Here is a 14,241-nt window from a genome sequence, read left to right on the forward strand (position 1 = left end):
AACAAATTATGATTATGGTTAAGAATGTCCCATAACCAAACATTAACCAAACCGAAAAGAATATACGTCTATATGTATGTATATATGACTATCTAAAACCAAACCGAAAGTAATCTATACATGCTTAAGTTGAAATGAAAACATGTATGTATATGTGACTATCTAATTTTATAAAATTTAAGTAAATTTGCCAACCACTCAAAAAAGTAATTATCTAATATTATAACGTTAAATATCAAAAGCACAAACAAATCTTATATCCGACAACCCATTTGATAAAACCTAATTATCTTGTTCTGACCTCTGATTATTCAAGATTTTAGATTTAGTTTACCGAGTGCCAAGGGAATATACACCATTACCCACTGTTGAAAATTAAGGGATCAACAGTTCAGGTTCTTGTAAATGATTCACTTTCAAGTGAATTTGGTTCTCAGTGTTAATATACATCGCATAGGTTTCTTTCTAGTTTCTTCACTCATGTTGGCTCTTGAAAGACAATACAATTTGACTTTGAAGTCAAATATGTGTGTAGCATTCATTTTCTTGTGCAACTGGATTTCCTTTTCAATTGTTTCATCTAGTGCCAACGGTGGATAACAAAGTGTGTTAGCCCCTATAGAAAGCCAACCAAAGCATTACTTTTTATGCAATAATGGCTTGATAAAATAAAATAAACCTAGAGTACACAAGTTATTTTTTACACCTGCTAGTAGGACCCGTGTATCAAATGAGATTCGGTTCTCAGTTCCTAGTTTTATAGTTTATGGGTTAGGTCCGGTTTTGGTTCTGGTTCGACCTGCCAATATTCATCAACAAACCGTACGTGGAACCGTTTAAAACCTAGTTTTTACAGAATAATCCAAATAAACCTAACTAGTCAAAGAGAACAAAATGTCAAAGTCATAGCTGGCTCTAATTCTCCGATTGAGGCTCCTAATTTTTTTGCTGAAAAAACAATCAAGAATTACAAATCGATGTAAAATTATTTACAGCACCCCTGTTACATTATATAAATAATAACATGTTACATTCTGTACGTCATAAACTTAAATATCCAAAGACTGGACTTTTAATACTTGTGAGTGCCTATCTCTTTTCACAGCTCTACTGCGTAGAAGTTAAGGGATCCTGGGTATGACTCAGTGAAGGATGTAAAACCATATGACTCAAGCTGCTCTCTTGACCCAGTAATCCGCACACCTTTCAACTGAAATATGCTCTGTGGAAGACGAAGGCGACTTATGCCCTCACTGAATATATTCAACTCTTTCAAACATTCTAAACACCCAATTTCCTCTGGCAAATTCTCAACTTGATCACAGCTGGATAGATCTAAACGTTTTAGACATTTCATCTTACATATGCTGTTTGGAATGCCTTGTAAAGATTTACACCTCCCTAATTCTAACTTCTCTAAATATTTTAAGCATCCAAGTTTCTCTGGCAATTTCTCAACTTTATCACAACCAACGACACGTAAATATTTTAACCATTTCAATTTACATATGCTGTTCGGAATATCTCGTAAGGATGTGCAAGACCATAGGTATAACTCCTCTAAACACTCTAATCTGCATATCTCTTCTGGTAACTGCTCAATAAGCAAACAATTACTAATTTCAAGTGATTTTAGATGCTTCAACACACAAATGCTATCTGGAAGATGTCGAATCTCTACCATATTCAAAGAAAGCTTCTCTAAGCTTTCTAACTGCCATAGATCCTCAGGAATACTGCCATCAACTGAAAGCCCTCTTAAATGTTGTAAACCACAAATAGTTGCGGACCAATACTCAAGATTTTTGCAAGGGCATAGACCTGAATAAATAAGCTTCTCAATATTTCCCATCCATGAGTATCCAGGTTCATCTGTTTCACAATCAAACCCAAAATTTGGCAATTTATTATTAGGGTGTAGTGGGCATATATGTATGCACTCTGCCTTTATATATGATTTAGCTATAGAATAAAGCTCAGCTGAGTTATACCATTCATGAACCTGGAAACTTTTAAAATTTGAGTGAGTGTCTAAGCTAAAGTGGGCAAACTTTTTTAGACATCCAACTGGAGCATGAATTTTTAGAAGACAATAACATTTTGAAAGATCTAATGTCTCGAGATTTGGAGTCAGCTCAAGGTTAAGATTACTCACCTTAGAACCTCTGATTTTAAGGTATATGAGCTTTGGACATTCAACTGGCATGTGGAGTTCGAACTCATTACATGCATCAAGATCTAACATCTCAAGATTTGGAGTCATCCCGAGGTTTAGGTTACCCGCCTTAGTTACTTTGAGGGTGAGGATTTTGAGGTCCAAACATTCAACAGGCATGTGGAGTTCTACAAAGTCAACACATCCTCCAAGATCTAACTTCTCGAGATGTGGAGTCATCCCAAGGTTAAGGTTAGCCACCTTAGAACAACTGAGATCGAGGATTTTGAGGTTCGGACATTCAACGGGCATTTGTAGTTCTACAAAGTCAGAACATCCTCTGAGATCTAAATGCTCCAGATGTGGAGTCATCCAAAGGTTGATATTACTCACTTTAGAATAATTGAGGTTGAGGAATTTGAGGTTCAGACATTTAACGGGCATGTGGAGTTCGAAAAGGTGATCACATTCTTCAAGATTTAACTCCTGGAGATCTGGAGTCAGCGTAAGGTCAAAGGTTCTCAACTTTGAACCATGGAGATCAAGGAATTTAAGCTTATTAAGAACCTGTGAGAACAAAGAAAGGATGAATATTGGTAGCATACAAGTTATAACATTATAAGCATTACGCAAACCAACCGATCAACAATTATTCTACCTTTCTTTCTCCCCCTTGCCAAAGTTCAGTGATATTGCTCCAAGCCATTTCTAGGTTGACTAGCTTTTTTGCATGAAAAGTTTTAGGTAGAAAACAAAAAGGGTACGGACGCCAATAAAGATATTGTAAAGCATCTGGTAAGCATTGGCTACCTTTGTCAACTTCTTCTGTGACACATACATCCTCCACATAAAGCAATCTAAGTTCCTTCATCTTTCCAAGACCTTTCATAATAATTGCTGAATTGAGATCTATACGCTTGAGTTTTATACATAGTGTTTCTTCGGTACCCTATAAATAGAAAAAGCCTATATGAAATTTTTGTCGTAACAAATAAAAAGCTTTCCAACTTTCATGTAAACTTCAACCTTACCGATTCATTAACCAGTATATCTATAATTTCCTCATCAATCCATAATCGAGTATGTCTCCTGGGCTCATGGGGGTGTAAACGCCTAACAATATTCCTGCCCAGTTCTTCTAGATGATCATGCATGAACAACATCTCAACAACTTCACCATAGTCGTCAACCTCAGATATGGTTATCAAAGATTTTTGTTCAAGAACACTTAAACCAATCTCAGCATGAAATCCGCAACTTTCAAGTATTCTGATTGCATTCTTCTTCGTGGCACCTTTAAGTATGCAAGAAATATCCAAAAATATTTCTTTTTGATCATTATCTAGACCAGTATAGCTTAGTTCCAGTTTATCCAAAGTTTCCTTCAACGGAATTGTTTCTAGTCTTTTTATGGCATCTACCCATTCATGCTCACTTCTACCGCAAAGATGTGAACCCAAAACTTTGATTGTTAACTAAAAAACTGTCTTGTTTCCGACCAAGGTTTTTGTCGGAAAACTGTCGGAAAACGTCGTTTCCGACCGATTTCCGACAGAAATACTTTTGTAGGAAAAACCCTTGTAGGAAAATATTTCCGACAAGTATCCGACTAAATTGGCGACAAATTTCCGACAAAAAAAAGAAGTTACTATTTCCGACAAAGTCCCGACAATTATTTTCCTACAACTTTCCGACCACTGTTTCCTACTATTTTCCGACCACAATTTTCCTACAGCTTTCCGACCAAAAGGTACCTACAGCTTTCCGACCACCGTGTACCTACTGTTTTCCGACAACCATGTTCCTACTGTTTTCCGACAATAACCTTTCCACTGTTTTCTGACAAGATTTTCTAATTTCTCTTCCTATCAATTTCCGACTAAAAACTTTTTAATAAAAAATTATAAAAAAAAAAAAAAAACTAAAAAATCCAGATTTTTTCTACTAAAAATGCAGATAAAAAATCCAATAAAAATCCAAAATACAATACCATTATAAACTAAAGTTGGTCCACAAAATACAATATGGTTTTCCAACTAAAAGTTCAACCACAATATGACGCGGTTCTCAAATTACAAGTTCATCCGCAAAAGACAACAAACAAAAACTAAACTATAGTGGAGGATTGCTAGGATTACCAAATTGTTTCATAAACTCGGCCATTTATCGTTGCATATCTTCTCTCATTTGTTGTTGCATCTCTTCGACTCGGTTTTATAACATTTCAAGTGGGATTGTGACGCCTCTTCGAATCGTTTATTTAACCTTTCCACCTGGGATTGCAAGTTCCGCACCTATATAATTGTTAACAACAAACATAATATTAGAAAAAAAACAATATATATATATTTATATAGGGTAGTTCTTAATTAGTGAACAAACAATTTAACACATACAAACAAGCAAGTATAGGGGAGTTCTTCAGGTGCGTTAATTAGGTCGGGTTAATCTAAAGCGATAACAGACCCTAAAGACTCAAGAAGGATGTATTATATTCGCGCACTTTCATTTGTGTTTTTTTCATGCACTTTGATGTGGAAGAACCACAAGCCTGTTTTTTTTTGGCCCAAACGGGATCGGGTCAACAAAAGTAAAAAACGACTTTCGTTGGAATGAGTTCAGGTTGAAACCGGCTTGAATAAAACCAAAGAATAAAATCATGAAGGTTTGTTAGTTTTTCTGATTTACATTATCGGTCTGTTTTTTTTGGAACTTTGAATTTAATTATGTTTTATTTTTATCGGATTATTGATTTTCTGAATGATTTTGGAGACATTTTGCTGGACTATTCATATTTGAGTATCAATTTCATGAGTTATTAGTTATTTTCTATCTGCATTTGCTTTAATCTGCTTATAATGTAATCTGTTCATGAGTGATTTTGTGGACAGTTTGCTGGATTATATATTTAGAGTTTTAATCACGGTTTTAATTGTTTAATATAAGTTTTCATTACCCTTCACTGTCACCTCGTGCGAATGTTATTAACAAGACGAATGCTTGTAACTGTACACCATCATGTCAAGGCGTCAAGCAACGCGCGACGTCGAATACCCCTAGTTAAATTTAGAAACCGACCCCTATGCATACACATTAATAATAATAATAATAACAAATAATGATATAAAAATAAATAATATTAATAATACCTCCTCTCGCGAGAGCTGGTAGTCAGCATAGGAGGCAGACCCGGATGACGAAGACGTTGTGCCGGTAACGACAAAACTAAGATCCAAAGACCCGATCCCAAATCTGTTCCCTCCTTGCGCACGCTCCCACAAGTCAGCATCACCCACCGGATGCTGAGTGATGTCTTCCCCGTACTTTTCAATCATGTATCTCGTATATGCCTCCTACCATTTATAAAAAACAACACAGTTGTTATAATACTAAAAGGCTGATACAATAAATATATTAAAAATGATGCAAACATCTTACATATACTTTTTTCGATAGCTCAGTACAAAAATCTGCCCCCTCCAAGCTTTCATCATACATCCCTGCCCAAAACTTTTTCTTGGATTCTTTGGTGAGGTGGGTTGCAAGGAAGAGTTCCTTAATAGTGGGTGACCGACCCAATGTCCGTTCCTAAAAAAACATATGTATGATTAATGTAATATGTGTTACAGAAAGAAGTACTAAATTTTATAAACATAATTATCTTACCAAGATGATGCGGTGCTCATCATAGCCCCTAGACCCGCCTGTATGTCGGGAAATCACACCGTCAGAATCGGCTTTCTTGCGGTTGCGTTTACCTATCTCGGACTTCTTATGCTATGCATCTGTGTTCCAACCCTATAAAAGAATAAAAATACATGTATGATAATATAAAATGCAATAAAATATAACAAAGATCACTAATGTATTAACTTGCTTACCATACATAACTCATGCCATATGTCCTCGTGCACGAAGCGCGGCGGATACTTACACATTGCGGCAAAATCATATTCATTCTCCGGGAAAACATGCCCAGCATTCCTTGCCTTCTTTGTTGATTCTTCTCGGTGACCCGACATTATGTCTGGAAAACGACGCTTTAACACATTCTCAAATCCTTCTCTAATGAACTCATCATTTGCTTGATCCAACCTATATCGAGTCTTTAAAAGATTGAAAGTTAAAAGTGCAAACTAAGAACAAATAAGGACTAAAATATAGGATTATTACATATATCCCCTATTTCAAACACTAATTACATATTTACCCAACCCCAAAATTAAATTACATATTTCCCTTAAACAAAAAAACCATCAGACCTTTCATTTAAACAAAAAAAAACCATCAGACCTTTCATTTCAGTTTAAAATAAGGATTAAAATATAGGGATTATTAGTTTATTACATATATCCCCTATTTTAAAAATTAAGGGTTCTGATTGGAGATTCCAGTTTAAACAATATCAGTGTCATTTGCAAATTCGATAAAGTTCGGATGCGTGTAAAGAATAAGGAAATAGATAGTTTAATTAGGGCATGGATTATAGGGATTTAGGTTTAATATGGGGTGATTATATGCAAATATTATTGAAGGTGAACGAGTTGAATTATAGAACTCATGGGATTCTTCCAAACTCAAAAACAGAGATTATGTTTGCCTTTTGCTAACTATCACATTGGTTAAATTAATTTTACTTTGTACCAGAGTTCGATGCCCGCCCACGTCCCGCACCGGAGTCCGATGCACGCCCACGTCCAGCACCGGAGTCCGATGACCGCCCACGTCTAGTACCGGAGTTCGATGCCCTCCTACGACCACCACCAAAGTCCGATGCACGCCCACGTCCACCACCGGAGTTTGATGCCCGCCCATGTCCACGTCCGGAGTCTGATGTGCGCCCACGCCCATGACCTGCTGATACATCTCCCGGAGGAGGGACACGTCCACTACCAGCTATAATATATGATAACACGGTTAAGAGCCTACATTTAGGAAAACAAGAATGGTCAGATGAATAATATAAGAATAACAAACCAGATCAGTTCATGAACATAATGAGAAATTGAAAACAAATACTACATGACTTCATAAAAATATGTTGCTATTCAACATAATACTTCAGCAACCAACATATCTTGCAATTCATATCTACAATTAATTATCATACCAAATATATTGCAATTCATCATCATACTTCAGCCAAAAAAAAAAAATCAGTCTTTTTCTCTTGCTCGAATCAAAACCCAGCAATACTAAAAATTAAAATACACTAAGTTATGAACACCTACAACAACATTACATAAACATGAAAGCATGTAAATTTTTGCCTAATTACTTACCAAAAGTAATGCCGAATGGATGACCTTCATAACGAATAGATCCTGTGAAATGATTAGCAAAGACGAGATTCAAGGCACGAAAGAGAAGTGATGGTCGTGGGGATGTTGACTGGTTACGAGATGAGCGACGCGACGAATGGGGAAGGAGTGGGAAGAGAGGGATTTGAATGGAGCTAGGGTTTTTGTGTGCTTGGAAATTTGGGGAAAAAAGACGAAGTGTTGTACTGGTCTCTAAACTTTTTTTTGTGTTTGGAAATCTGGGAAAAAGATGTAGGTGGAGATTATTTAGTTATTTATTTTAATTCTTTTGACATTTTTATATAATTTGTTCTGGTAGAAGTATCATATATTAAGATGCTCTAGTTACCAAAGCACATTGTAACCTACAGATCAAGGTTCGAAACTGGTACCCAACTTTTTTTTTTTTATTTATTTTTGACACTTTTCTTGGTTTTTCTTTTTAATCATTTTTCAAATTACTTTCATTGGTTTAGAGTGCAATGTACGACACATATAACGCTTTCTTATATTTGTTCAACCACGTTAATGTTAGGGGTGTGCACGGTTCGGTTTTGTTTTTTGCCAAAACCGAAACCTTAATTTTGACACTTTTCTTGGTTTTTCTTTTTAATGTGTTTTCAAATTACTTTCATTAGTTTAGAGTGCAATGTGTGACACATAAAACACTTTCTTATCTCTGTTCAACCACGTTAATGTTAGGGGTGTGCACGGTTCGGTTCAGTTTTTGGCCAAAACCGAAATTGAAATGTCGGTTTTCGGTTTTTAAACCGTTCATCAAGTTTTTAACAATGCGATATTTATTACTATTTTATTTTGGTTTTTGGTTTGGAGTAAAAAATAAGAAAATAATAAATGTTTTAGTCGGAAACTGGTCGGAAATTTCCGACGACTTTCCGACGAAATGGTGTGTTTCGTCGGTAATTGGTCGGAAATTTCCGACCATTTTCTGACACCATATTCGTTTTTTCGGTTTTTCAACCTTTAAACATGTTTTTTTCATTCCCATGTTTTGTACAACTTAGTTACACATGAAATACTTTTACTTAACCAACTTATACGTATAATAATACTTATTCATATGTGCGGGTACGCTATCGAGACCCATTACTTAAACAAGGATTTTACTATCGTATAAGTACGTTGGTGTGTCTATATATGTATATATGTGTGTGCGTGTATACACCGAGATAACTACATGCTTATACACAGACATATGGACACGAGAAATACATTTACATATAGACATACACCTCCGCATTGTTAAATATGAAATGAATAAATGTTTTAGTCGGAAACTGGTCGGAAATTTCCGACGACTTTCCGACGAAATGTTGGGTTTCGTCAGTAATTGGTCGGAATTTCCGACCATTTTCCGACACCATTTTCGTTTTTTCGGTTTTTCAACCTTTAAACATGTTTTTTTCATTCCCATATTTTGTACAACTTAGTTACACATGAAATACTTTTACTTAACCAACTTATACGTATAATAATACCTATTCATATGTGCGTGTACGCTATCGAGACCCATTACTTAACAAGGTTTTTACTATCGTATAAGTACGTTGGTGTGTCTATATATGTATATATGTATGTGCGTGTATATGCCGAGATAACTACACACTTATACACAGACATATGGACACGAGAAATACATTTACATATAGACATACACCTCTGCATTGTTAAATATGAAATGAATAAATGTTTTAGTCGGAAACTGGTCGGAAATTTCCGACGACTTTCCGACGAAATGTTGGGTTTCGTCGGAAACTGGTCGGAAATTTCCGACGACTTTCCGACGAAATGTTGGGTTTCGTCGGTAATTGGTCGGAAATTTCCGACCATTTTCCGACACCATATTCGTTTTTTCGGTTTTTCAACCTTTAAACATGTTTTTTTCATTCCCATATTTTGTACAACTTAGTTACACATGAAATACTTTTACTTAACCAACTTATACGTATAATAATACTTATTAATATGTGCGTGTACACTATCGAGACCCATTACTTAAACAAGGTTTTTACTATCGTATAAGTACGTTGGTGTATGTGTGTGCGTGTATACGCCGAGATAACTACATGCTTATACACAGACATATGGACACGAGAAATACATTTACATATAGACATACACCTCTGCATTGTTAAATATGAAATGAATAAATGTTTTAGTCGGAAACTGGTCGGAAATTTCCGACGACTTTCCGACGAAATGTTGGGTTTCGTCGGAAACTGGTCGGAAATTTCCGACGACTTTCCGACGAAATGTTGGGTTTCGTCGGTAATTGGTCGGAAATTTCCGACCATTTTCCGACACCATATTCGTTTTTTCGGTTTTTCAACCTTTAAACATGTTTTTTTCATTCCCATATTTTGTACAACTTAGTTACACATGAAATACTTTTACTTAACCAACTTATACGTATAATAATACTTATTAATATGTGCGTGTACACTATCGAGACCCATTACTTAAACAAGGTTTTTACTATCGTATAAGTACGTTGGTGTATGTGTGTGCGTGTATACGCCGAGATAACTACATGCTTATACACAGACATATGGACACGAGAAATACATTTACATATAGACATACACCTCTGCATTGTTAAATATGAAATGAATAAATGTTTTAGTCGGAAACTGGTCGGAAATTTCCGACGACTTTCCGACGAAATGTTGGGTTTCGTCGGAAACTGGTCGGAAATTTCCGACGACTTTCCGACGAAATGTTGGGTTTCGTCGGTAATTGGTCGGAAATTTCCGACCATTTTCCGACACCATATTCGTTTTTTCGGTTTTTCAACCTTTAAACATGTTTTTTTCATTCCCATATTTTGTACAACTTAGTTACACATGAAATACTTTTACTTAACCAACTTATACGTATAATAATACTTATTAATATGTGCGTGTACACTATCGAGACCCATTACTTAAACAAGGTTTTTACTATCGTATAAGTACGTTGGTGTATGTGTGTGCGTGTATACGCCGAGATAACTACATGCTTATACACAGACATATGGACACGAGAAATACATTTACATATAGACATACACCTCTGCATTGTTAAATATGAAATGAATAAATGTTTTAGTCGGAAACTGGTCGGAAATTTCCGACGACTTTCCGACGAAATGTTGGGTTTCGTCGGAAACTGGTCGGAAATTTCCGACGACTTTCCGACGAAATGTTGGGTTTCGTCAACCAAAATGTACCGTGACTTGAAGCAAAATTTTTGGTGGAATGGCATGAAAGAAGATGTTGCCCAGTTCGTGGCAAAATGCCTCACCTGCCAACAGGTGAAAATCGAACATCAAAGGGCTAGTGGTTTATTACAGCCTCTTAATATCCCTATCTGGAAGTGGGATGAAATTTCTATGGATTTTGTGATAGGCCTACCAAAGACCTTCAGAAAGAATGATGCTATATGGGTCGTGGTTGAAAGATTAACCAAGTCAGCCCATTTCCTATCTATCCAACAAGGTTACTCTATTAGTAAGTTATCCGAAATATTTCTTCAGGAAATTATTCGTTTACATGGCACACCATCATCCATTGTGTCAGACAGAGACCCAAGATTCACATCACGATTTTGGAAAGGTTTCCAAAAGGCTTGGGGTACACGTTTGAAGTTCAGTACTGCTTTTCACCCTCAGACAGATGGGCAAACTGAACGAACCATCCAAACGTTAGAAGATATGCTTAGAGCGTGCGCATTAGATTGGAGTGGAAATTGGGACGAATACTTGTGCCTTGTTGAATTTGCATACAACAATAGCTGGCAAGCAAGTATTGGTATGCCCCCATTCGAGTTGTTATATGGTCGTAAGTGTCGAGCTCCAATCTGTTGGGAAGAAGTTGGAGAAAAGATCATTGAAGGACCAGAAATAGTTCAGGTCACAAATGAAAAGGTCACTACCGCTCGAGAACGGTTGAAACAAGCTCAGAGCCGTCAGAAAAGTTATGCTGATCAACACCGACGAACCTTAGAATTCAAAATAGGAGAACACGTCTTTCTCAAAGTATCACCTAGTCGCGGTATTCGGAGGTTTGGGATTAAAGGGAAGTTAAGTCCTCGTTATATTGGTCCATTTGAAATCCTCGAAAGAATCGGTGAAGTTTCTTATCGTCTTGCTTTACCCCCACAACTTTCTCATGTCCATAACGTATTCCATGTATCCTTACTAAGGGGATACAATTATCACCCGATTCATGTTATCAATTATCCATTAGACATGATTCAAGAAGATCTAACGTATGAAGAAGAACCTGAGGCTATCCTTGATCGTCAGGAACGTGTGACAAGGCGAAAGACGATACCCTTCGTTAAAGTTCTATGGAAAAATCACTCTGAGCAAGAAGCGACGTGGGAAACCGAGGAGTCAATCCGCTCTCAATATCCAAACTTGTTTAACAGTTAGTATTCCATAACTCTCAACTAGCTGAATTCGTTGTTAGTTTTAATGTGAATGTGAAATATATGTTCTTACTATCCCTTGTTATTAGACCCCCCAAGTTAAGCTCGCATTAAATTTCGAGGACGAAATTTATTTTAAGGGGGGTATAACTGAAATACCCTGAAAATTTATAATAATAATAATAATTAAAAAAAAATTAATTATTACAATCCATCATCAAAAAGTTTAAGTTAAATATATATAAAGAAAATAAATATTACTGTTGAAATGTTAATATCAGAATGTTATATTATAATATATAATCATATTATTGTTATAGTTCATAAAAGTTGAAAAAGGTTTACGTAAAAGAGTAAAATTCGAAAATTTAAAATAGCTTATGTAAGTATAGTAAATAAAGTTATAATATTCTTTCCCTAGCTAGGTGAAGTAACTATATTAAATCATGAAGTTGGGTTGATACGTGGTGGCTTCCAATACTCAAGTAAATTTATCCTATAAAAATCTAACAGGTGTCATTCATATCTATTCTATTCTTGCTTATTAAGGAAAGGTGACTATATAAGACAAGCCATCGAAATCTTTCATCTTACACACCCTAACTACATACATATGTATATCTTCAGTAAACTCTAGATGAACCAGCTAGTTTATTTTTCGACCACAACGAACTGACCGGAAGCATGAAAACCAGACCCTTGTCCGTTATCTCTACTCCATAGCCATCTCCCTACCACCTTTCGACCACCAAACGGACGTTATAACTCAATCGATATTCTCCAGCGAACCCAAAAATAAACCAAACCAAAACACCAAAGAGATAACCATGTTATTTAACTTCACCCTGTGGCCTGTGAAAAATCTCTGATCGCGTATTTACATCGGAAACCTTCTTGTTTTCCGGCAAACCTTCGTTATTCCGACCATCTGTTCCTCTCAAATTTCAGGTATATATACATAAATCCATCAGTTTTATTTGTTATTCTTGTTATTCATATATAACTAATCAAAAGGAAAAATGAAAAGAAAAAAAAAAAAAAACCTGTACAAAGAAACCTGCATTTCCATTCTTTATGAAGAAGGTGAATTGAATATTTTATTATTGTTGTCATGGTAGTAGTTTAAGTCAACGTACAATTGTTCACACTCAAACTTTTATGTCATATGTATATGTAAATTATATTATTTTAATATATATGTGAGTAGTCATGCATTCAGAATACAAACTTGATTAAACTATTTTTTTTAAACATGGTATAATAGGCATTATGTCATTTTTATTATTATAAATTCAAAACGTTTTTCGAAAGATAAGATTTGGTAATCTTATCTTAGTAGTTATTAAATATATAAAACACGTTTATGTTAATAACCATTTTACTATGAATAAGTATATAACTGAAGAGTAATAATCCATACAACATGATTTAAAGATATGGTACTTTCTATAACCATATAATAGTAAATTAGATTTAACGAACTTATATATTATCAGTAAGCTTTATATTAGATAAATTTAACTTTGTAAACTTTATAACTAAAATTCATAATAAATAAGAAGAAAACTAATATCTAATAAGCTGTATCAAAAATTCTTTTATAACCATGACAAGTAAATCAATTTATTGTTAGATGTCAAGTTAAAATACTATTATCAATTTATTCATACGGTAATAAAGTTTTCGATTAAGAATTTAAATATTGGTCGTCGGAAATTACCGAATGAACTAAACCAAGTACCTATTATAATTCAACACATCTAAGGTACAATAATATTGTAGGCATCATATAGACGAAATCCTTTATCTCAGCACTTCACTTCTGATCATCACTTTGGAACCACTAAGGTGCGGATTCCTTCCTTTACTATCTGTATAGTATGGGTTTTTAAACTTTGTTCGTTAATCTTCATTTCAAGCTTCGTATTATGATTTAGTTTGTACCCGTTTGATTAATATCCATTACATTTACTTGTCTAATCCTTCCTGATTCTGACCACAACCTTGGAACCATATTACATGCGATATTATCTTTATTAAATTGTACTCATTATCGCATCCTACTGATAATATGTCTGACCTGTTATACTGGATTATGGAGAAATATAAAAATATTATATGTTTACCCTCTGTACTCTGATACCCGAGCACGCCCCTACTTGTGGGGGTGACCGCAAGCATGTCATTGCGGCATCAATGGCATGGCACCGACTGTGACGGTGAGCCTAAATCACAGCGTCTCGCCTGTTCTGAACTCTACGGAGTGCCGGCTATATATTTTTCGAGGCGTATGGATCGATCCTAGGATATTATTATTTCTGGTGGATGGTTTGTATGATGCCCATATGCCATCAC

At 35.4% G+C, this 14,241-nt stretch overlaps 1 protein-coding gene and 1 long non-coding RNA gene across 3 annotated transcripts; both read right to left on the reverse strand.

Annotated features, from left to right (window-relative positions):
- Nucleotides 1–1,003: 1,003 nt before the first annotated feature.
- Nucleotides 1,004–4,064, reverse strand: LOC110925466 (disease resistance protein RPV1). The gene is made up of 2 exons (XM_035978097.1): nucleotides 2,814–4,064; nucleotides 1,004–2,722 (listed from the first exon to the last, which is right to left on the reverse strand). The coding sequence occupies exons 1-2, from the start codon at nucleotides 3,042–3,044 to the stop codon at nucleotides 1,100–1,102; spliced, it is 1,854 nt and encodes a 617-aa protein (XP_035833990.1). The 5' UTR covers nucleotides 3,045–4,064; the 3' UTR covers nucleotides 1,004–1,099.
- Nucleotides 4,065–4,126: 62 nt separating this feature from the next.
- LOC110922908 lies at nucleotides 4,127–7,683 on the reverse strand. Of its 2 annotated transcripts, none has more exons than XR_002583562.2 (7): nucleotides 7,438–7,683; nucleotides 6,800–7,080; nucleotides 6,037–6,261; nucleotides 5,822–5,953; nucleotides 5,594–5,743; nucleotides 5,305–5,508; nucleotides 4,127–4,449 (listed from the first exon to the last, which is right to left on the reverse strand). It is a non-coding gene; the product is annotated as an uncharacterized LOC110922908 (long non-coding RNA). The 2 variants fall into 2 exon arrangements; XR_004866180.1 differs by having other exon boundaries at nucleotides 6,793–7,080.
- Nucleotides 7,684–14,241: the final 6,558 nt, after the last annotated feature.

The sequence above is a fragment of the Helianthus annuus genome, chromosome 9 (genome assembly GCF_002127325.2).
Source record: "Helianthus annuus cultivar XRQ/B chromosome 9, HanXRQr2.0-SUNRISE, whole genome shotgun sequence".
NCBI classification, from domain to species: Eukaryota; Viridiplantae; Streptophyta; class Magnoliopsida; order Asterales; family Asteraceae; genus Helianthus; species Helianthus annuus.

Coding starts and splice junctions, on each gene's coding strand:
- LOC110925466 (XM_035978097.1), bottom strand. CDS start 3,044: ATGAAAGGTCTTGGAAAGATGAAGGAACTTAGATTGCTTTATGTGGAG. Junction 2,723..2,813: donor GGCAAGGGGGAGAAAGAAAG/GTAGAATAATTG, acceptor TTGTTCTCACAG/GTTCTTAATAAGCTTAAATT.